General features: G+C 41.5%; 1 protein-coding gene across 1 annotated transcript in view; it reads right to left on the reverse strand.

Annotated features, from left to right (window-relative positions):
* LOC125462149 (uncharacterized) overlaps positions 1–14321 on the reverse strand; it is a 45973-nt gene extending 31652 nt beyond the window's left edge. The window contains exon 1 of the mRNA XM_048551769.2: positions 13823–14321. Coding sequence (XP_048407726.1) covers positions 13823–14230 — 408 coding nt within the window. The 5' untranslated portion in view covers positions 14231–14321. The remainder of the gene's footprint in view (positions 1–13822) is intronic.
* Positions 14322–25203: the final 10882 nt, after the last annotated feature.

Consider the following 25203-nt stretch of genomic DNA (forward strand, 5'->3'; position numbering starts at 1 on the left):
AGGATTATTTTGTACCCAAGTGTTTAGGTATAAAGAAGTGAAACAATCCTAGAAACTGCTGAAAAGAAATCACTCAATGATTCAGAGGAATTAATTTACACATACAACAGATTGACATTGTCACATTTAAAAGGCGATAAATGTTTTGTGACTTAACAGTGATGACTGCAGAAGTGAGCATGAAATATCAGATACTGGTGCTTTATGCAACATCAAAAATTTCACAAATCTCTACAAGGTTGCTCAAGACTTAATCCAAAAATGAAACCTTGAAGCTAATGTTACAATTGTATGTGTCAGTAACACCCCAAGAGGACAAACAAAGCCATGAGCCTAAAAAAAATGGGTAGAACAAAGATATGAAGTTCCAGATAGTAGACAATAAATAAATTTCACTGATTTCAGCTGAGGCAAATCTAAAGCTTGGAGCACATGACTCTAGACCACTGAATGCTGAACAAATTCTAACAAGATTACAATGATGTCTTTTTGATATCTTGGAATCTTCCTGAAAAACAAAGTAGATGAAAGCATGAGACAAACTTAGCATATGCTGAGGAGCATTCCTGCTGCTTTTAAATCCAGGCAGAAAGTCAATATAAAAGAGCTGGTAAAGGAGGAAGTAATCAATAAAGCGACAACCTACACGGACTAGATTGTAAGTGGGGGAAAAAGAAACTGGGAATCAGAATATGCTTAGATCCAACGGACCTCATTAATAGTTTGCTTTATGTCTCACTACCATGTGCGAACCTTTCAAGAAATTGTGCCACAACTTGCCAAAGCAAGGATCTTTCTTATTCTTGATGCAAAAGATGGTTACTGGCAATTGAAGCAGAATGAAGGCAATTTTGTAACTATATTTTTGACACCATTCCAAACATACAGATGGTTGCATATGCTATTTCCATAAAGCTTTATGCATATTCCAGAAGTGTATCAATGTAGACAAAACAAGATGATCAGTGATAACACAGTGTGGAGCTGGAGGAACATAGCAGGCCAGGCAGCAGAGGAGCAGGAAAGCTGAAGCTTTGGGTTGGGACCCTTCTTCAGAAATGGGGAAGGGGCAAGATAGCTCAGAAATAAACAGTGAGGAGGGGTGGGGCTGATTAAGGTAGCTGAGATGGTGATAGGTGAGGGCAAATAGGGAGTGGTGGTGATTCATTAGTGAGGGGGAGGAGCAGATAGGTGGGAGAGAAGATGGACAAGTTGTGTCAGGTCAAGAAGTCAGGGATGAGGGAGGAAGGGTTGGACATGGGATGAGGCCAGGAGTGGCCTCTCAACCCGCTCATTCATCCATGTCTCCTTAACCTGCAACAGCCTGTCCCTATTCTCTCCCAACTATTTGCCCCCCCCACCTCACTGACCAATCCCACCACTCCCTATCTGCACTCACCTATCAACATCTAGCAACTTTTCCCAACCCCACGCCTCCTTTCTCTATTTATTTCTGAGCTCCCTTCACCCTTCCCCATTTCTAAAGAAGGGTCCCGACACAAAACTTCAACTTTCCTGCCCCTCTGATGCTGCCTAGCCTGCTGTGTTCCTCCAGCTTTACACTGTGTTATCTGACTCCAGCATCAGCAGTTCTTACTATCTCCAAGATGATCAGTGATCTTTTCAGATTGAACACTTTTATGGATTATCTCCTAGTTTAGACACAATACAAGAACTGAACACCATCAGAATGTGAGGCAACTGCTCAAGAGCAAATGCATTAGATGACTTTTAGCCGAAAGTACAAAGCACAAGTACATATGCCATGTACTCAGAGCAAAAGGAGTCACCAAGATACTGACAAGGAGAGAACTGTAGCAGAGATGCAGCGACCAACAGATGTGGAAGCAGTGGAATAATGCGTCAAATTTATGAACTATTTAGCAAAATTTAAACTAGCGATGACAGTGCCAGTGCTAACGTACTAACAACGTCAATGATGAAGGCACATTGTTGTATTGAAGCCAGTGAGATAGGGATTTGAGCAACTGTAATGCAGCAAGGACAAATATCTGCAATTGGAAAAGGCTGTTAAAAAAAACTGAACAAAGTAATACTCAGACTGAGAAAATAAAATGCCTGGTGACTTAGAATCAATACATGTTTTACAGAAAGACAAAATGACAGAGGCATCTGGGCACAGATCACTTCAATGCATCTTCTTCAAACTACTATATTTGTTGCATACTCTTTGGAATTCAAAAAATTTAACATGTTCTGGAAGTCAAACAAGCAGAAACATTGAAGCTGAAAGACAATATGCAACTCCTCAAGCGTTCCAGACAGTAGTGATGAAAGGATGGCCTAAAAATATCAAGGACTGATTTGGTGCATTGACAGAATATTGGGTATACAAAGATGAAGTGATTGTACATGATGTCATCTTGGGCTAAGGAGACAGAGTTATTATCCGTAAAGAGACCAGGAAAGATGCTGAAAGTGGACCCACGCTAACAAAATAAAAATGGAGCTATATCTGCGGAAGACAAGTGTGCTATTGGCCAAAATCGAATAATGAGATTAAGGACCATATCAATCAGATTATCAAGCCTCAGCTAACTAAAGAGTCCTACTATCTCTGATAAAACTGCTAATTCATTGCCAACATTGAGCACTGGAGGGGTAATCAGAGCGCAAATGTTCAATACTCTCAGTAGATGTCAACTCACATGGTCTATCTACAACATTTGTTTTCTCTACTGTATGTCGTGAATGTGAACGATCAGATATATCATCACAGCAGTTACGACTGTAACAGCACTTACCATGGGAAAGACACTTCCCAGAGAAAGAACATCACCTTAGAAGCAAGCAAATATCAGAGGGAGCCAATGGCAATGTGAACGCATTTAAAAAGTAGGTATTGACTACAGATCAACTCTAGTTAGATCCATGATGGCAATGTACATAGAACATAGAACATTACAGCACAGTACAGGCCCTTCAGCCCTCGATGTTGTGCCGACCTGTCATACTGATCTCAAGCCCATCTAACCTACACTATTCCATGTATGTCCATATGCTTGTCCAATGACGACTTAAATGTACCTAAAGTTGGCGAATCTACTACCGTTGCAGGCAAAGCATTCCATTCCCTGACTACTCTCTAAGTAAAGAAACTACCTCTGACATCTGTCCGATATCTTTCACCCCTCAATTTAAAGCTATCCCCCTCGTGCTCGCCATCACCATCCTAGGAAAAAGGCTCTCCCTATCCACCCTATCTAACCCTCTGATTATTTTATATGTTTCAGTTAAGTCACCTCTCAACCACCTTCTCTCTAATGAAAACAGCCTCAAGTCCCTCAGCCTTTCCTCGTAAGACCGTCCCTCCATACCAGGCAACATCCTAGTAAATCTCCTCTGCACCCTTTCCAAAGCTTCCACATCCTTCTTATAATGCGATCACCAGAACTGTACACAATACTCCAAGTGCGGCCGCACCACAGTTTTGTACAGCTTCACCATAACCTCTTGGTTCCGGAACTCGATCCCTCTATTAATAAAAGCTAAAACACTGTATGCCTTCTTAACAGCCCTGTCAACCTGGGTGGCAACTTTCAAGGATCTGTGTACATGGACACCGAGATCTCTCTGCTCATCTACACTGCTAAGAATCTTACCATTAACCCTGTACTTTGCCTTCCGGTTACGCCTACAAAAGTGCATCACCTCTCACTTGTCTGCATTAAACTCCATTTGCCACCTCTCAGCCCAGCTCTGCAGCTTATCTATGTCTCTCTGCAACCTACAGCATCTTTCGTCACTATCCACAACTCCACCGACCTTAGTGTCGTCTGCAAATTTACTAACCCATCCTTCTACGCCCTCATCCAGGTCATTTATAAAAATGACAAACAGCAGTGGACCCAACACCGACCCTTGCGGTACACCACCAGTAACTGCTCTCCAGGATGAACATTTCCCATCAACTACCACCCTCTGTCTTCTTTCAGCTAGCCAATTTCCGATCCAAACTGCTATATCTCCCACAATTCCATTCCTCCGCATTTTGTACAACAGCCTATTGTGGGGAACCTTATCGAACGCCTTGTTGAAATCCATATACACCACATCAACCGGTTTACTCTCATCTACCTGTTTGGTCACCTTCTCAAAGAACTCAATAAGGTTTGTGAGGCACAACCTTCCCTTCACAAACCCGTGCTGACTATCCCTAATCAATTTATTCTTTTCTAGATGATTATAAATCCTATCCCTTATAACCTTTTCCAACACTTTACCAACAACTGAGGTAAGGCTCACTGGTCTATAATTACAAGAGTTGTCTCTACTCCCCTTCTTGAACAGGGGAACCACATTTGCTATCCTCCAGTCATCTGGCACTATTCCTGTAGACAATGACGAGTTAAAGATCAATGTCAAAGGCTCGGCAATCTCCTCCCTGGCTTCCCAGAGGATCCGAGGATAAATCCCATTCGGCCCAGGGGACTTATCTATCTTCACCTTCTGAAGGATTTCTAATACCTCTTCCTTGTGAACCTCAATCCCACCTAGTCTAATAGCCTGTATCTCAGTATTCTCCTCGACAACATTGTCGTTTTCTGGAGTGAATACTGTTGAAAAATATTCATTTAGCGCTTCCCCTATCTCGTCTAACTCCACACACAACTTACCACTACTATCCTTGATTGGGCCTAATCTTACTTTCGTCATTCTTTTATTCCTTAAATACCTATAGAAAGCCTTAGGGTTTACCCTGATCCTATCCGCCAACAACTTCTCATGTCTCCTCCTGGCTCTTCTGAGCTCTCTCTTTAGGAACTTTTGCTAATAAATAATAACTTTATTTGTGATCATGTACATTGGATAAATTTCCTACAGCAAATTATAGTGTCTCCAATCTGTGGCAACCATTAAACACATCACTTGAACCACAAAGCAGTACTGTACAGGAGAAACCTCAAACTTTTTGCCCCATCTTTATTTGCATTTATGCAGGCTAAAAAGAGTGGGAAAATTTGCCTGTTATGTATTTTCAACCCTGCTAACTCCAAGGGCTAAATTGCATGGAAACATTACAGTGCTATTCCCTGTAATGTAAAGGGTTAAATCAAGGACAATTTGATTAAAGTTTTCAAGCATTATAAAGAACAGATGGGTAGACTGATTGCCTTGGTTGGAGAGAGTAGGACTAGAGGCACAAGTAGAATGCCATTAGGAAACACGTTTACACGCATAGCATGACAGAAATGTAGAACCCACTTCCACAAACTGCAGTGGATACTTAGTCAACTGTTAATTTTAGATTTTTCTTAACGAAAGGGAAGTGATATGGGACAATGACAGGTATAGGGGGTTAAGTCCCATATTATCGATAATCAGTGAGTAGCGGAATAGTTGAAGGGCTAAATGACATCCTGCTGTTCCTATGACGTGGGATAATAAGTGTGGGTGGGTAAAATGTAAAACTGGAGGCCACCACCCAGTGGAACCATCTGCAGAACTTTCTATACAGAGATCAGGTTATTTCCAGTGGATGATTTAGTCAAATACAGAGTTAAATGTCATAAAAACAAACAATTTAAACAAAGAAAAATCAAGACAGTTTGGACAGCAGCGAAATGGAAACAGCTAATTTGATACAGAGATAAAACAGGTACAACAGTACCAAAAAATTCTATCATTCTAATCAAAAGCTGTCAGTACACTGAAAGAAGTATATTTCCACTGTTAAGTGGATCAAGCTGTGCAAATTATGTTTCACTTACCCACTACAGGCAGTAAACAGACACCCAACACAATACTGGAATCCTCTGACTCCACATCTTATAACATGAATTTTGGATGGACAGTCCAACTGGGTCGATTCTCTACTATGCTCAAATTGCCAACTTGCAATCTTGACAGTAAATCTCCACACTGGGAGTATGAATTCATAGAATTTATTTCTAGAATACATTCACCAAAAATGTAAAAATAAGCATTAATGTACAAAAGTTGAAAATGTGATCATATCAAACAAAAATGTGGATGCAAAGATTTCAAATTATTGTATTTCCAGCTCCAATTCCTATACAAAGCACACTAGTGCACAACTTCTACCTGCGCAGCCTAGAGAAATACAACAAATTGGTGTAAAATAAAGTGACAGTGAAAGTATTCTTGCACAAAAGTGAAAAATGTTATGATTGGAAATTATGAATAATTCAGAGCAAAATGTTCACAAGTGAATAAAATGAAGTCACCTTATCCATTGAACTGAAATGCATATATCATCAGATATCAGCAGTTCAAAATGGTCAACTCTGCTGTTATAACTTGTAGTGCATCGAAACTCCATGATTAGTTTGCAGTCTTTTAGTACTATTAGCCAACTGCAGCTCTAAACTTAGCATTGTTAAAAGTGGATCCTGACTCAGTGTATGCCTTGTCAAGACTCTGAAATTCTCTGTGCAATTTCACTCTTTCATGCTTAATTTTAAAATAAAACTTGTTTTGGATAAAAGCTTCAGAAATTATTGCACAATGATTGGCTCGGTGTGAATTTTTGTATAGTTGTACACCAGTGAGCTGCCTTGCAAGTGTTAGAATATTAAAGGCTCTATCTTAATATATTTTATTTATTGTTTAAAGTCTACCTTCACAGGGAAAAATAAGAAAGGCTTTGCCTTACATTAGAACATGACTACTTTTATACTCCCACTTTTACTAATAGCCCACAACAGCATTTTTCTCAACCATCATTAGACCCAAGTCAAGGTTCAAGACTTGGAATAAGCCATTCCAAGAGTGAAGCCAATAACAAAATGGAAAGCATAGTAGGAAATAGTGAATGAAGTGATACTGTTACGAAGTTGTGCAGATTAATTATGAATTAGAAGGCAGGAAGCTAGAATTCATTTGTGTAAGAATAAGGAGAAGAGTGCACAGCTCTTTTAAGAGGTAAAGTGCTTTTCTAATCTTACAGATTTACAGGAAAAAATGTGTCTGTATATAGCTGAAGATATACAACTTGTTCTGAAATTGAAACGTATCAATTAGCTGTGTGATTGGAAACCTTAGGCTTGTGTTGATATTTTGGCAACTAGCTGAAATCAATCAATTAATTTAAACTAAGCACTCAGTGATTGAAAGGCAATTGAACTTAAATCTGATGGTTTTGACAACCTTGGAACAATGCTATTGTAAGAAAATTGATATGTCATCCAAGGTATATAAAGAGAGAGTTTTTGGAAATCAGTGTGAGAGCAAACTGCCATTTGAGAAATAAGCATTTTACTCTCACAGGAAGTCACTAAACTCTCTAAGAAAGCATCATCTATCCATGAAAAGCTACTTTGGCACTCCTAGCTAAGAGTCTTCACAGAGAAAACATCCCTGACACCCGGATCAGATGAGAACAGCAGAGGAAAGGCGTGTAGACTTTGACAGACTAAGTTTCAATTTATTTTCTTATTACTTCAGTTTATGTAAGTGGAACTTGTGTTTATTGGAATAGCATACCGGTAAAATTTAGTTCAGTTAGAGAATAGTTAGTAGTTAAGGGGGAATTGTTCAGTTTATTAGTACTTCTGTTAATTTGTTCAGTGTTGGGGCTAAATAAATAAGTTGTTGTTATTTGTTACTTATAAAGTGAATATCAAGGATTTTCTTTCTTTTAACCACCCCATCTCCATAACAGTTTAACATATTAGGCGAGCTTCTCTGGGTGTTTTGGGTTTAATTATTAGAAGGGGACCTCTACTCCCGCTGTAACAGATTACGGGCTCGTGTTTCAATTTTGATTATCAGAGGGGTTCGGTCACCCCCTCCGCAACAATACAAAGTCAGTTTCAACACAATTACATTTAGGAGCTTCAAGTTACAGAAGCTGGTTAACTTTGGTCGCAACTGAAATCCCAGGACTTCAGCTTATGCTGAAGAGTGGGAACAGCTAGCGAGTTTTGAGAAGATTTGTAGCTCAGGTTGAGTTTCTGGATGTGAGTTTGCTTGCTGAGCTGGAACATTAGTTTTCAGACGTCTCATCACCATTCTAGGTTACATCATCAGTGAGCCTCCGGTGAAGTGCTGGTGTTATGTCCTGCTTTCTATTTATCTGTTTAGGTTTCCTTGGGTTGGAGATGCCATTTCCTGTGTTGGTGATGTCATTTCCTGTTTTTTTCTCAGAGGATCGTAGATTGGCTCCAAATCAATGTGTTTGTTGATGGAGTTCCGGTTGGAATGCCATGCTTCTAGGAATTCTCATGCGTGTCTCTGTTTGGCTTGTCCTAGGATGGATGTGTTGTCCCCATCAAAGTGGTGTCCTTCCTCATCTGTATGTAAGGATACTAGCGATAGTGGGTCATGTCTTTTTGTGGCTAGTTGATGTTCATGTATCCTGGTGGCTAGCTTTCTGCCTGTTTGTCCAGTGTAGTGTTTGTCACAGTTCTTGCAAGATATTTTGTAGATGACGTTCGTTTTGCTTGTTGTCTGTATAGGGTCTTTTAAGTTCATTAGCTGCTGTTTTAGTGTGTTGGTGGGTTTGTGGGCTACCACGATGCCAAGAGGTCTGAGTAAAGGAGGAGGAGAGGGGACCTAATTGAGGTATACAAGATAATGAGGGGCATAGATAGAGTTGATAGCCAGAGACTATTTCCCAGGGCAGAAATGGCTAACACGAGGGGTCATAGCTTTAAGCTGGTTGAAGGAAAGTATAGAGGGGATGTCAGAGGCGGGTTCTTTACACAGAGAGTTGTGAGAGCATGGAATGCGTTGCCAGCAGCAGTTGTGGAAGCAAGGTCATTGGGGTCATTTAAGAGACTGCTGGACATGCATATGGTCACAGAAATTTGAGGGTGCATACATGAGGATCAATGGTTGGCACAACATCGTGGGCTGAAGGGCCTGTTCTGTGCTGTACTGTTCTACGTTCTATGTTCCTGTCTGGCAGTCATTTCCGAAATGTCTTTGATGTAGGGGAGAGTGGGTATGGTTTCCGGGCACATTTTGTCTATTTGTTTGGGTTTGTTGCTGAGAATCGGCGGACTGTGTTCATTGGGTACCCGTTCTTTTTGAATACGCTGTGTAGGTGATTTTCTTCTGCTCTTCGTAGTTCCTCTGTGCTGCAGTGTATGGTGGCTCGTTGGAATAATGTTCTAATGCAGCTTCGTTTGTGGGTGTTGGGATGGTTGCTCCTGTAGTTCAGTATTTGGTCTGTATGTGTTGTTTTCCTGTAGACGCTGGTTTGAAGTTCCCCATTGATTGTTCGCTTTATTGTGACATCTAGGAATGGCAGTTTGTTGTTGTTTTCCTCCTCTTTTGTGAATGTTATGCCAGTAAAGGGTATTATTGATGGTCTTGAAGGTTTCCTCTAATTTGTTTTGTTTAGTGATGACAAAGGTGTCATCCACGTAGTGGATCCAAAGTTTGGGTTGGATGATTGGCAGAGCTGTTTGTTCAAGTCTCTGCATTATTGCCTCTGCTAAGAACCCTGATATGGGAGGTCCCATGGGTGTTCCATGGGACCTCCCATATCAGGGTTCCCATCTTCGGGCCAGTTTTAGCGTATTACGCCCATAGGTGCCATGTCTGTAAGTTTTGTTATTGAAAGTGAAGTGGGTGGTAAGGCATAGGTCCACTAGCTTGATGGTGTTGTCCTTGCTGATGAGGTTGGTGGTGTCTGGTGTATGTTTCTTTGGTTCTTCTAACAGTGTAGTCAGTGTTTCTTTGGCCAGGTTGATGTCGATGGATGTGAACAAGGCTGTTACGTCGAAGGAGACCATTATTTCATCCTCTTCTATCTTGGTATCTTTGGTGTTCAGGAATTCTTGGGTGGAGTGAATGGAGTGGCGTGAGTCTTCTCCTAGGTGTTTTAGACTTTGGTGTAGTTCCTTGGCTAATCTGTACGTTGGTGTTCCAGGTAGCGAGACTATGGGTCTGAGGGGGGCTCCTGGTTTGTGAATTTTTGGTAGTCCGTAGAAGCGTGGTGTGTTGGATCCATCTGGTTTCATGTTTTGGAAGTCTCTCGTTTAATTCTCCAGATTTTTGGAGTTCTTTGAGTAAAGGTTGTGATTCGGTTCTCTAGTTGGGGGGGGTTGGGTCTATCGCCACCTGTTGGTAAATGTCGGTATCTGCAAGCAGTGCGTTCGCTTTCTCAATGTAGTCTGTTCAGTTTAAAATGACTGTCAAGCGTCCTTTGTCTGCAGGTAGGATAATAATGTTTTTATCTTTTTTGAGTCCTTTTTAGTGCCTTCCTTTCTTGTGTATTGAGTGTGTTTCATTCCTCTTTCCTGCTTAATGTTGGTGCGACTGTCTGATGGTTTGCTGGGTTTCTTGTGTGAGTTTGTTGTCTTTCAGTGTTGTTTCTAACGCTGCTAAGTAATCTTTCTTGTCCGCGTCCCGGAAGTTGTAATTTAATCCTCTTACTAAGATGGCTTTTTCAGTGTCTGTTAATGGTCGGTCAGAAGTTTTTTTTATCCATGTTTCTGTGTTGTCTGTGTTGTTGTTTTGTGTGAGTTTGTCTAATTTTTTCTGCAGGTCTACTTTTTTCGTTTTCTGTGTTTGCCGTTGTCTAATGTCTATGGCTTGTTATACTGTGTATGTCCATTCATGGTCTGTCGCGTTAGTGAGTAAAGTTTTTTGGCGTGAAATTTCCCGGTTGTATTTACGGAATCTGTTGTGGGCATCATTGATCATTTCTCTAAGCATTCTGCGGCCGTTTTGCTCTGCTATTCTTTTGGCTAGTGGGGTATTAAGGGGAGGTTAGTATTTGAGACATTTAGATAGTACCTGTTTCCTTAGGCATTCATGCAGGAAGTACAGCTGTTGGCGGGTGGCACTCTGTCGGATGGAGTTGGGGTCCCATCTTCGGGCCAGTTTTAGCGTATTACGCCCATAGGTGCGAGCGAGTTTTGAGAAGATTTGTAGCTCAGGTTCAGTTTCTGGATGTGAGTTTGCTCGCTGAGCTGGAACATTAGTTTTCAGACGTTTCATCGCCATTCTAGGTTACATCATCAGTGAGCCTCTGGTGAAGCGCTAGTGTTATGTCCCACATTCTGTTTATGTTTCCTTGGGTTGGAAATGTCATTTCCTGCGTTGGTGATATCATTTCCTGTTCTTTTTCTCAGAGGATCGTAGATTGGCTCCAAATCAATGTGTTTGTTGATGGAGTTCTGGTTGGAATGCCATGCTTCTAGGAATTCTCATGCGTGTCTCTGTTTAGCTTGTCCTAGGATGGATGTGTTGTCCCCATCAAAGTGGTGTCCTTCCTCATCTGTATGTAAGGATACTAGTGATAGTGGGTCATGTCTTTTTGTGGCTAGTTGATGTTCATGTATCCTGGTGGCTAGCTTTCTGCCTGTTTGTCCAATGTAGTGTTTGTCACAGTTCTTGCAAGATATTTTGTAGATGAAGTTCGTTTTGCTTGTTGTCTGTATAGGGTCTTTTAAGTTCATTAAATGCTGTTTTAGTGTGTTGGTGGGTTTGTGGGCTACCACGATGCCAAGAGGTCTGAGTAGTCTGGCAGTCATTTCTGAAATGTCCTTGATGTAGGGGAGACTGGTTATGGTTTCTGGGCACATTTTGTCTATTTGTTTGGGTTTGTTGCTGAGAAATTGGTGGACTGTGTTCATTGGGTACCGGTTCTTTTTGAATACTGTATAGGTGATTTTCTTCTGCTCTTCATAGTTCCTCGGTACTGCAGTGTGTGGTGGCTCGTTGAAATAATGTTCTAATGCAGCTTCGTTTGTGGGTATTGGGATGGTTACTCCTGTAGTTCAGTAATTGGTCCTTACGTGTTGTTTTCCTGTAGACTCTGGTTTGAAGTTCCCCATTGATTGTTCGCTCTACTGTGACGTCTAGGAATGGCAGTTTGTTGTTGTTTTCCTCCTCTTTTGTGAAGGTTATGCCAGTAAGGGTATTATTGATGGTCCATCCTAGGACAAGCTAAACAGACACGCACGAGAATTCCTGGAAGCATGGCATTCCAACCGGAACTCCATCAACAAACACATTGGCTCCAATTCAATCTACTATCCTCTGAGAAAAAGAACAGGAAATAACATCACCAACGCAGGAAATGACATCTCCAACCCAAGGAAACCTAAACAGATGAATAGAAAGCGGGACATAACACCAGTGCTTCACCGGAGGCTCACTGATGATGTTACCTAGAATGGCGTTGAAACGTCTGAAAACGAACCTTCCAGCTCAGCGAGCAAACTTACATCCAGAACCTCAACCTCAGCTACAAATATTCTCAAAATTTGCCATAATGATAACATTAATGACTTGCTCAATTTTATCTCTTTGCTCATCTATTCCATTCAATTTATCGTTTACAAAGATGACTAATTAATTATACCCCTAGTTTACTTTCATAGGGAAATTTTACAATAAATAATTCAAAATCCAAATAATCGATATAAACAATGAACTACTGTGAACCTGTTATTTATTATATATTCTGCTTTTTACCTGCCCCTTGTTGCAACTCTACAGTAGCAGGTCATGAGCCTTTTGAAATCCAAGTACCTGTATAATACATTTTTACTTCAAAAGCCTCATCTATTCCCCAAGCTAGTTAAGCATGACTTAGGCTTTTAATTCCATGTTGTCTTATTACATATTGTCTCATGATGAATGTCTGACTATTTTTGTATAGATTCTGCTAACAATCAACACTAAGTTAAGCTGACTGCTCTATACCTGGCAGGTTTTGTCCTACTTTCATACAAATAAGAGAGTTGGAATATTAAAGCCTCAAAGACAAGATATGAATTAAAACACAAAGCAAACACATAGCTATGATCTTCCAATCTTCATCCTCCTTGACACTCCCTTCAAAGCGCTCCAAATAGAACAGGCTGGATGTCTTTGCATGTACTGAAGTATTCTGGAGTGATTACTTATAGGATATGATTACTGCATGAGTCAGTGATTTTTTTTTAAATGTCAAGAGTGGCTTAATAGAAAAGGGCAGAGTGGAAACACAGGAGATAAAAATTAATAAAATAATTTCATAACTGACTAGCTACTTTAGTGATTGAAAGAATTGTGGAGAAATGCATTTGATTTTCTCCCATTATACTTCACAAATGTTCAGTTGCTTTGATTCTCATTTACTTTAATTTGAAATCGGGCATGTTCACAATCAGGTACGGAAAACAACCCTAAATGAATCAACCGGGCATGTTCAGCATACCAGGCCAGGATTATTATACATATTCAAATTCAGTTAATATCAAGCACTCTATAAATGCAGAAACACAAGGTTTAACATCGAATTCAAATCGTTCGCTATCGGTTAACTAAGTAAATAACTTTGTTAGCACCACTCCCCAGTGACCAATTCCCCACAACTCAACAATTTCAGAGAAAACTAGAACGCCAGTTTGTATCACATTGTAACGGGCAGCACATTTCATGCGCCATTCTTGTGTTTTATGTGAAATACCAGTACTGGTGTTCCATTACCACTGGACACTGATCTCAAAGTCTATTTTTAACTTAAAGGAATAAAGCTGCAAATAATAGGACAAGTATCACTGCAGGGAACTCAAGAGATCAGAAATGCTCCAGCTTGTCGATTTCACTTGATCACTGGACAATACAAAGTAGGCTAAAAGTTTACAATTTTACATAAAACCCGACAGAATTTCTAGCCCTCAAAGCCTTGAGCAAACAAGCAGGTGCATTCCAAACTCAACAGAATAAAATAGGCTATTTCATCACAAATCGGGGAAAAAACAGAAGGAATGTCATCCCAGGCCCCCACAGAATGGTGGCACAGGAAATTCCATCCCCATTCCTAAGAAACAAGACTGAGAATACCATCCTACGGAAACCTTCCCGATACTTTCTCCTTTCCCAGACTCAGCACCTGTCTCTCGGGGTGACTCCAGGCTTCAGCGCCGTCATGTTCTGCCCATCGACGGGATACTGCTCCTCTCCCCCCACGCCGGAACGGCTGCTCCTCGCGGTCAGACAGCGAAGGATATGTGTCGGAATCAGAAGCCGGTGTCTGTCGCCGGGAGGCTGGTTCCTTGACGCCTGCCGACTCTATGCCCAGCACCGCTCCCAGTCGCTCGAGCGACTTCTCGATGTCTTCCAGAGTGAGCTCCATGTAACGGGCAGCCGGCTGGGGCGAAGAGGGGATAGGATCGGGGGTTTTCTGCTCCTTGTCTTTAGCCGAGCTCGCGGAGGTATCATCGGACTTCCTCAAGGACAGGAGGGCGACCACGAAGGCGAAGAAAGTCAGACACAAAGATAATACCCACACCTCATCCATGTCTGCGTCGAGTGGCCACCAGATCCACACCAAGGTAGCCCGAGATGACACACGCTCTGCCTTCCGTTAGCCCCGCCCTTCTACTCTGGCCGGCATCCAATTACATACTAAAGCTGCTCTCCACCAATAGCACAGCAGCTAACTCAAAGGATGCAACCAACTGAATAGCGACGAAAGCACGTTAGTCAAAGCTTTGCTAGCCAATGGGATCGCTCGCCGCCCACACACCCAACAGAAGGTCTCGCGATTTGCTGGAAAACTGGGGATTCAAATATTACGCAGGCGCTGTGTTGTCTCAATCCTTCTTTTCCCGCCAAAAGTTTATGGTGGTTTGATCGTTGCGTCAGGTAATAATAGAGATGTCGCGTGGATAAATATACATTTTTCTTAAAGGTTTAGTATCACCATCCCCTACTATTGGTGTATTCTTCACTGAGGCGTCCCTAGATCAAACAATTTACTCTAGGAGTTGGGAAAACTTTCAGAAACGATAATCGGGACAAAATCAGCAGACATTGGACAACTGTGGATTAGTTTAAGGAATTTTTTTTCTAACTAATTTGATTGAGTTTGTCAATGAAGTAACACAAACGGATGTGGTTAAAAACAAAATACTTCGGATGCTGGAAACTTGATAGAAAAGCAAATGCTAAAGAACCTAGCTCGACTGGCTGAATCTATGGAGAGCGACATTCTCGACTCGGTACGTAACTGAGTTTCCTCGCCACATGCTGCCATTATATATTACAAGGGAATCTAATGAGTGTAGGTAGTGTAGTCGATGTGCTGTAAATAGGCTGTCAAACGACATATTATACAGTGCCGCATCAAAGGTTTATTGTCGGAGTTGAAATCCATGTAATAATAGACGTGCAGAGTATTTCTTAAATTGTGAAAGATGGAAACTGTTGATCTCCAAAGGGATCTAGGTGTACACGTTCATATGTCACTGAAAGCAGCAGACAAATATATCAAACAATTCAACTAGCAACCAAAATGTTAGCTGTTATCCCAAGCGGTTTTGGGTACAGAGCAAAGAATTATTCCTTCAGTTGTACAGAACATTAGTGAGACTGTACCTGGAGTATTGTGCGCAGTTGTTCTCTTACTCAAGGATATACGCCACTAAAGGCTTGTTGGGACAGTCTTATGAGGCAAAATTGCACAGGGTCTGTATTCTCTGGAGTTTAGAAGAGTAAGGAAATTTCACAGAAACTTACATAATCCTTAAGGGAATTATAAAAACCAAAAGAACTGCAGATGCTGTAAATCAGGAACAAAACCAGAAATTGCTGGTAAAGCTCAGCAGGTCTGGCAGCATCTGTAAACAAAAAAATCAGAGTTAATGTTTTGTGTCCAACGACCCTTCCACCAAACTGTTCAGAGTGCTGAGCTTTTCCAGAAAATTCTGTTTTTGTTCTTAAAGTGATATACTGAGTAGATGTAGAAAGGATGTTTACCCTGCCTGTGGGACCTAGGACCAGAAGACACAGTCTCAGAATGAAAAGCAAGCCATTTAAGACTAAGATAACATGAATCTTTGGTACATTCTACCCTGGAGGGCTGTGGAAATTCAGTCATTAAGTGACCTCAGGACAACGATTGATATATTTCTAGTTGCTAATGGCATTAAGGAATATAAGAATAGCACAGAAATATGGCATTGAGGTAGATGATCAGCCATGATCTAAAACAGTGGAGCAGACTCAACCGGTTGATAACTTCTTCCCCCTATGTTCCTATATAATTCTACCATCAATGTCATCAGTTATTGCCGTCAATCAGGGCACACGAAATCTTCTTGATAAGCCCACCTACCCCACATGTTTAAGCAACTAGCAACTAGTCTTCAAATATGAGCTTTAACAACAACAGTAATTTCAGCACCTGACTGCATCACCTTCTGATACCCACGTTCAGGATGTTCAAGGTTATAGATCTGGACCTTTTATGGGAGTTGTTTGGTAATGTCCCATTACAGACAGTACTGTGATTAGTCAGTAGGCAAATTGGCAATTTAACAGAATATTATTAGAAAAACAACTCATTAATGGTAGTTTCCAGACTTTGGCTGCATTTACCTTCTGATGGTACATAAGACTGGAACATTTTTTCAAAAGATGAAGCCAAGGTAGAAAGTCCTGGGTAACACCAATGTACTGAATCATAGGGCAATATGACATTATGTGAGGAAATCACCACCTGGTTAACTAGCAGGTTTCTGTCTGTATCTCCACTAGCCTGTGAAGGCATGATATTTGAGCTGTCCCAATGCCAAGGAGATGACCTCAATAAATACATGCACACCATATAAGGAGACACACATTTGAAACCTCTGCCATGCAAGCTGGTCACGAGTTGATGGATAGAATCATGACTAACGATACCTGCATGCTGGTTGTAAAGAGGCAGGGGCTGCTAGCAGACTCATCTCCAGGTTAGTGAACATCACTTCTTGCAGCAACAAGAACTTGCAAGAGATTAAGAAGACCATTCAGATCATTCCAGCCAGCATGTTTTATGTATATTCTTTCACTGATTTTAGGTGCGATTATTGGCAAGACTAACATTTGTTGCCCATTCCTTTTTGCCCTTGAGAAAGCGGTGGTGAGCTACCTTAAACTACTGCAGCCCATATGTTGCAGGTGCGTGCATAGTGCTGTTAGGAAAAGAGTTCCAGCATTTTAATCCAGTGACAGGGAAGGATTGGTGTTATAATTCCAAATCAGGATATCTTGTGACTTTGAGTAAAACTTGCAGTTGGTGCTGTTCTTATGAACGTACTGCCCTGTTCTTCTTGGTGGTGGAGGCTGTGTTCAGGTGGAGCAATGGTAAGTTGCTGCATTGTGTTTTATATGCGTTGGTGTGGAGGTAATGAATGCTTTAGGTTGCAGATGGGATCCCAATCAAAGAGGATGCTCTGTTCCAGATAATGTTAAGCTTCTTGAGTGTTGCCAGAGCCACATCTTTGCAGGAAAGTGGTGAGTATTGCATCACATTCTTGACTTGTGCCTTGTTGAGGTGGGCATGATTTGAGAGTCAGGAATGAATTAATTGTCATAGAATTTCTAGCCTCTGTCCCACTCATACGAACATAGAAAATAGGAGCAGGTGCAGCCTGTTGTGTCTGCTCCACCATTCAAACATCGTGACTGTTGATCAACCTCTATGCCATTTTGCACCTTCTCCCACCATTCCTCCCTGACTTTTGGCCCACATGTGATTACATTTCTGTCTTGACATACTCAGTGGTTGAATCTCCACAGTCCTCAGGGTAGATAATTCCAAAGATCTACCAACCTCAGAGGGAATAATAGTCTTAAATGGCCTGGCTATCATTTAGTCACAATATTTATGTGGTTCTTTCAGATCGGTACTTGGTCAGTGGTAACTACCAAGCTGTTGATGTGTCCAGAGAATTTCAGGAGGCTGGAAGTACTGATTTACTATTTTTGTTTCAATTGCCGTTCTAATGCCAGCATTACTCATCCTACAAAAAAAGCAAATTGCAGCCTTACTCCAGCATAGCCTTGACTATCACTGCAGCTTTGGTGGTCACAACTGCATGAATTCTTTTGCTTCAAGGCTGCCACTGGAGGCATGCATTCAGTGACAGCACAGCAGGAGGCCAGTTTGCTCTTTGTGTCCATGCCAGCTCCCCTATCATTACTCCACTGTTCCATTCTTCTGCTTAGTCCCTAGGAGTAAGGACATGGCCACAAGTCCTTAAATTGCTGAACTCTATTAAGTCCAGAAGGCTACAGAGTTCCCAAGTGAAAAGTCCTCTTTCTGATACTAGGATTTCTTCTTTAATCATTGTTGCCGTCATATTATCTTTTTTTCCATCTTGACATTTTTTGAACACTTTGAATCCTTGCATGTTAAATATTTAGTTCTCACCACTTTTAGGCTAAATTTTTCATTCATGTAATTAAACAATATTCCCATATTGCTGTTAGCACTTGCAGCTCACCAACCTGATTTACATTACTTTATGGTTATGTATGGACATTGGAGTCCTCCTCCAACTACTATATGTGGTACTACTTCCTCCTTTAGTACTGTCCAACATTCTCTTACTTAATGCACATTTTCCTTCCTTTCTATTTCTATACAATGGGTACTAATCACTGTCAATTTAGTTTGAACCCTCGCCAACTGCCCTAGTCAAGCACTCCACGAGTGCATTGGTTCCAATCTTATGGAGATTGTGATGAAAGTTGTGTAATATGTACCACTTTTGGAATTTGATTTGAAATCTATGGGTTTTTAGAACTGAGGAAATTTAGGCTCTCAGGTTTAGGAAAAAAAGTCATGTTAGCAGATTTGGAAAAGACATGGTCTTTGAGCAAGGTGGCCTCCTGCTGCACTATTATTGAATGTATGTCTCCAGTGGCAGATTTGGAAAATTGTCTCCTCAGACCCGCAGCAAAGAAACCGTAGGAGTAAGTTAAAGAGTTGAGATATGTAAATCCTTGGACTTGAGTCTCAGTGATGGAAACCGTCAGAAAACTAACTGTCTTCTACACTTAGATAAATTGGTTTGTATGGTTTAGTTTTCTTTTGTAGAATAAAGCTCTAGTTAAATCTTCTGCTAAACTATTTTAGTGACTAACCACTCTGTTAAGCAACTGAAGAAGAAAATAAATATGTCTGTCAAGTCTGGTTTCATTCTGACCATAAGACTTAAGAGCAGAAGCAGACCATTTGGCCCATTGAGTATGCAATGCCACTTGACCATGGTTGATGTGTTTCTTAAACCCATTCTCCTGTCTTTTCCCTGTAACCCTTGATCTCTTTACGAAACAAGAACTCATCTATCTTTGTCTTAAGTACAGTCAATGACTTGCCCTCCTCAGCCCTCTGCAACAACCACAGATTCATCACCCTCCAGCTGAAGAAATTCCTTCTCATCTCTGTTCCAAAGGGTTCCCCCTTCACTCTGAGGCTGTGCCTCGAGTTCTAGTCTCTACTGCTAGTGGAAACATCTTTACCACATCCACTCTTTCCTGGTATCTCAGTATTCTCCAAGTTTCAATGAGATCCCTCCCTAATCCTTCTAAACTCCCAGTACAGACACAATCTTAATTTGCTCCTCAAATAACAGGCCCTTCATCCCTGGGATTGATTTTGTAAGCCTCTTCTAGGTCCCCTTCAATGCCAGCATACCTCCCTTAGATTGTGGGCCCAGACCTACTCTAAATATTCTGAACGTGGTCTGACCAGAGCCTTGGACATCCTCAGCAGCACTTTTCTACTTGTGTATATGTGCATTCCTAATTGCCAATGAACCTGTATGTTAACCCTAAGAGGATTCTGAACTGTGACTCCCAAGTCTATTTGTGCTTCAGATTTCTGAATCCATTCCCCATTTAGAAAATAGTCTATGCTGTTATTCTTCCTACCAAAGCACATTACCTCAACTTTCCCACATTGTATTTCATCTACCACTTCTTTGCCCACTCTGCTAATCTGTCCAAGTTCTTCTGCAACCTCCCCACTTTCGCAGCACTACCTGTCCCTCCACTGATCTCTATGTCATCAGCAAACTTAGCAACAATGTCCTCAGTTCCTTTGTCTAGATTATTAAAGTATAACATGAATATTAGTCGTCCAAACAAGGACCCCTGCAGAAGTCCGCTAATTACTGGCTACCACCAGAAAAGACCCCTTTAACCCCACTCTCTGCCTTCTGCCAGTCAACTAATCCTCTGTCCCTGTCAGTACCTTGCCCCTAACACCTTGGGCTGTTATTTTAATTCCAACCTCCTGTGTGGCACCTAGTCAAAGCCCTTTTAGAAATCCAAATAGATCACATCCACTGATTGTCCTTTGTCAAACTTGCTCATTACCTCTTGAAAGGATTTTAACACATTTGTCAGGCATGACCTCCCTTTGATGAAGCTGCACTAACCCTGTCCTGTCTTGCCATGCATTTTCAAGTAGCTTGCAATCTCATCCTTAATTGACTGTAGAATCTTACAGCATCTGAGGTCAGGCTAACTGGTCGTTAATTGCCTGTCTTCTGCCTTGCTTCTTAAACACATGTTACATTAGCCATCTTCCAGTCCTCTGGGACCCTCCCTGACTCTAGTGATTCCTGAAAGATCACCACCAATGTCTCTATAGTATCCTCAGCAATCTCCTTAAGAATTCTGGGGTGTAGCCCATCTGGTCATGGTGATTTACCCATCTTCAGACCTTTCGGTTTCCCCAGTAGCCTCCTTCTTAATGATGGCCACAAAAATTACTTTTGCCTCATGACTATCTTAAAGTTCTGTCTTCTGCTGTGAAAGCTGGTACAAAGTTCTTATTCAGTTCCTCCGCATTTTTTTGTCCCCATTTACTACTTCTCCAGCCACATTGTACTGTTGGAAAATGTCCACTCTTGCCTGTCTCTCTTACCTTCTAAATATCTTTTTTTAAAAACTTGCAATCTTCTTTTATGGTTTACTCTCATTTTTCATCTTCTCCCTTTTATTCCTTTTTTTTTAAGTTATACTTTTCTGGTTTTTAAAGGCTTACCAACCCTCTGGCTTCCCACTAATCTTCACTACATGGTATGCTTTTTCTTTTGCTTTTATGGCGTCCTGACTTTAATTGTCAAACATGGCTGCCTCCTACTCTCCTTAGTATGTTTTCTCCCCTTAATATGTTTCTTTTCCCCCCAGAAATTCCTGCCATTACTGCTCCATAGTCTTCGTTGCTAGGCTTCACGTCCAGTCGACTCTAGCCAGTTCCTGGCTCATGTTTTTACTCAATTGTAACACTGTTATATCTGAATCCAATGTTGTCTCCTTTAACTGTAGGATGAATTCTGTCATATTATGGTCACTGCTCCTCAGAAGTTTCTTCATCTTTATCAAGTCTGCTTCATTACACATTACCAAATCCAGAATTGCCTGTTCCCTGTTGGACTTTACCACAGTCTGTTTCAAAAAACCATCTTGTGGACATTCCATGAATTCCTTTTCTTGAGATTGACTACCAACTTGATTTTCCCAATCCACTTGCGTATTGAAGATCCCCATGAATATTATAACAGTGTCTTTCTTATATCTCCTGATTTATTTTCTTCCTCTCCATTCTGACTAGGAGTCCTTACACAGCTCCCATCAGAGTCGTTTCTCCTTTGCAGTTGCTCAGCTGTACCCACACAGATTCAGTGCCTTCTAACTCTATATCATTTCTTGCTATCAATTTCATTTCATTTCTTACTGACAAGGCAATTCTGCCCCTCTGCTCATCTGCCTGTCTTTTGATAGGACATGTATCCTTCAGATTTTTAATTCCTAGCCCTGATCCCCCTGCAGCCATATCTCTGTGGTACTAACGATATGAAACCTGCCAATTTCAATCTGTGCTGCAAGCTCATTTACCTTGTTTCTTATACTGAGCTGTTAAGTTCAACACCCTTAGACCTCAATTAACTGTCCCCCTTCTCATAGTTGTCCTCTCATCTGCGCCTGAAGTTAGATTCCTGGTCCTTCCCATACGATCTGTCTTTTTACTTTTCTGGAAACTTCAGTAATCTCTGCTGACACCTGGGATCATAATAAGGTGAAGACCATCCTTTTTGAATCAGTGCTTTCTGCCGCAGGACTAGTTATAATACTCTAAAAGTCTGGAGTCTTGCTCTTGCGTCATGCTTCAAGCCACACACTGATCTTCCCTACCTTCCCATTTCAACAGCAACATTAACCCATCAACTGCTCACCAATGCTTAAAAGAAGTGCCAAATCATTATTTGCCAGCGTGAGCCAGTTCAGAATATTCCCATGAACAACCAGCAGCAAAACACAACACTGCAATTTCTAAAGTTTTTAATTTATCCAAGATCTAAAGAATTGAGATGAAACTTTACATGCATGCCAAATTAATCCCATCCCGATGAACAGATAATAAATTCACTCAATGTCCAGCTCATTTGTGACCAAAACCACAATTTCAGTAGTAATTTGAAGACAGTCCATCAGTCTTGCACTTGTAGAACCGCAAAGGGAAGTATTTCGGAAATCAAAGCTCCTATCTACAACTTTGTATAATGACATCACTGCTTGTACACAGGACACCAGCTGTGAACTGCTATAACTTAGCTTCTTCTTGCAATTTTGAAATGCAGCGCAAGTTCAAATGGATTGAACACGTGTCCGCTGTCCACTGGAGCCCAGGTAGGTGCTCTCAGACTCTGGCAGAGCTCTGCCTAACAAAGAGGTTTTGTTACAAAAGTCCTGGACAGGGATGCACGCCTAACAAGGAAGGGAATTAGCCATTGGCACAACAGCAGCCCAGGGTTTAAGTACAATTAATTAAAATGGTGATGAATGCTTTTTATGATGGCAATTGATCCATGTCTCCAGTTTATGCCTCGGCAGCAAAGTTAAAAAATCTGCTCCCAAATGTAGCTTTCAGTATGTATAGTGGCATGAGATTTTATATTTCTTTTAAACCTGCAGCCATCATCTGATCTGAGTTTTGCATTTCCTCTGTTGGTAGTCTCTCAATGAATTCCAACACTACTTCTGCCTCTCTCTGTCTTTCTCTCACTCTTCCCCTCCTCTTTTTTTCTGTTTTTCTGTCTCGTTCTTTTCCTTGCCCTGTACAGCTTCACATTCCCTATACAGTTTTGCACTCACTGACAGCCTCTCTTTCCTGTACACTGTCTCTACTTGTTTGCTGTCTGTGCCCGATTCAGAATTTCTTTTTATTCACACATGGGATATAGACATCGCTAGTTGGCTAGCATTTTATTGCCTGTTCCTTGTTGCCATGGAGAAGCTGCATTCTTTAATTGCTGCAGTCCTTGCCCTGTCGGTAGACCCACAATGTCTTCGTGGAGGGAAATCCAGGACCTTTTGAGCCAGCGACAGTGAAGGAACAGTGATTATATGAGTGGCTTGGAGCAGAATTTCCAGGTGGTGGTGTTCCCAGTATCTGCTACCCTTGTCCTTCTAGGTGGAAGTGGTCGTGGGTTTGGAAGGTTCTGTTTAAGGATCTCTGGTGAATTTCTGCAATGCAACTTGTGGATGGTACACACTACTGCTTCTGGAGCAATGATGGTGGAGGGAGTGGATGATGTGGATTTGGTGCCAATCAAGTGGGCTGCTTTGACCTGATAGGTCTCTTAAATGTTGTTGCAGCTGCCCCAAGCAGGCAAATGGGGAGTATTCGATCACACTCCTGATTGGCGCCTTGTACGTGGTAACAGGCTTTAGGGAGTCAGGAGGTGCATAACTGGCAGCATTCCTAACCTTTGACCTGCTCTTGTAGCCACTGTTTATATAGTGAGTACAGTTGAGTTGCTGTTAAATGGTAGCCCCCAGGATGTTGATAGTGGGGTGATTCAGTGACGGTAACATCACTGAATGTCAAGGAGCAGTAGTTCGCTTGCATCTTATTTGAGATGGTCATTGCCTGGCATAAGCGTGATGTGAATGTTAGCCCAGGCCTCAATATTGTCAAGATCTTGTTGCATTTGAACATGGGCTGCTTCAGTATCTGAGGAGTTGGAATGGTGCTAAACATTGTGCAATCATTGGCAAATATCCCCAGCTCTGACTTAAGAATGGAGGGAAAGTTATTGACATGATTTGAATTGATTTGGTTGTGGTCACATGTATTTAAGTACAGTGAAAAGCTTTGTTTTGTGAGCTGTACAGGCAGATCATAGCAAACAAGGACGTACAGATCACAGGGCACTTAGACAGAGTGAGGCATACAATATTATGGCTGCACAGGAGGTGCATAAATCAAGATGAACATTAGCAAGATCAACATGATTTGAAATTAGAGAGATCCATTCAGCAGCCTAATAACAGCAGGGAAAAAGCTGTTCTTGAACCTAAATGGTGTATGTGTCCAAACTTCTAAATCTTCTGCTTGACAGTAGAGGCTGGAAGAAAGCATTACTAGAGTGGGAGGGCCTTTGATGTTGGCAGCCTTTCCCCAGGAACGAGAAGTGTAAATGGAGTCCAAGATGATATGTTGCCTTCTGTGATGGCCTAGGCTGTGCACCCAATTTTCAATTGTTTCTTACGGTCCTGAGCAGAGCAGTTGCCGTACAAGGCCATGATGCACCCACAGAGAATGCTTTCTGTGCTACATCAATGAAAGTTGGTAAGGGTCCTTGTGGGCAGGCCAAAATTCCTAAGCCACCTGAGGAAGAAAGGCTTTGTTGTGTCTTTTTGACCATTGCATTTATGTGGGAGGTCCAGGATAGATTGTTGGTTATTGTCACTCCAAAGAACTTGATGTTCTCGACCTTCTCCACCCCAACTCTGTTGATGTAGATTGGGGTGTGTCCTCCTTTCTTTATGTCAAAATAATCAGTTCTTTTGTTTTACCGACATTGAGAGACAGATTATGATCATTGCACTATGACGCCAAGCAGTCTATCTCCATCCTCTATTCTGACTCATCATCGTTTGATATCCAGCCGATGATAGTGGTGTTGTCAGTAAACTTGTAGAGAGCATTTATATGGAATTTGGCTACGCAGTTGTGGGTGGACAGGGAGTACAGTAATGGGCTGAGAATGCATTCTTACAGGATGCGAGTGTTGAGGATTATTGTGGATGAGGTGGTGTTATCAATCATCACTGATTGCAAATCTGTCGTTCAAGAAGTTGAGGATCCAGTAGCAGAGGGTAGAGCCAAAACCCAAATCTCAGAATTTTGAGATTAGTTTGCTAGCAATTATGATGTTGAAGATGACTGAAGATGGTTGGGCCTAAGAAACGACCCTGAGGAACTCCAGAGATGTTCTGGAGCTAAGATGACTGATCTCCAACAATCACAACCATTTTACTATGTGCTAACTATGACTCCAACCGTCAAAGACTTTGCCCCGATTCCCTTTAATTCCAGGTCTGCAACATTTGGATGTGGCCATGATGTTAAGAGCTGTCACTCCCACCTCACCTCTGGAATTCAGTACATTTGTACATGTTTTAACCAAGGCTGATATGAAGTCA

This window comes from Stegostoma tigrinum, chromosome 23 (genome assembly GCF_030684315.1).
Source record: "Stegostoma tigrinum isolate sSteTig4 chromosome 23, sSteTig4.hap1, whole genome shotgun sequence".
Classification (NCBI taxonomy): domain Eukaryota; kingdom Metazoa; phylum Chordata; class Chondrichthyes; order Orectolobiformes; family Stegostomatidae; genus Stegostoma; species Stegostoma tigrinum.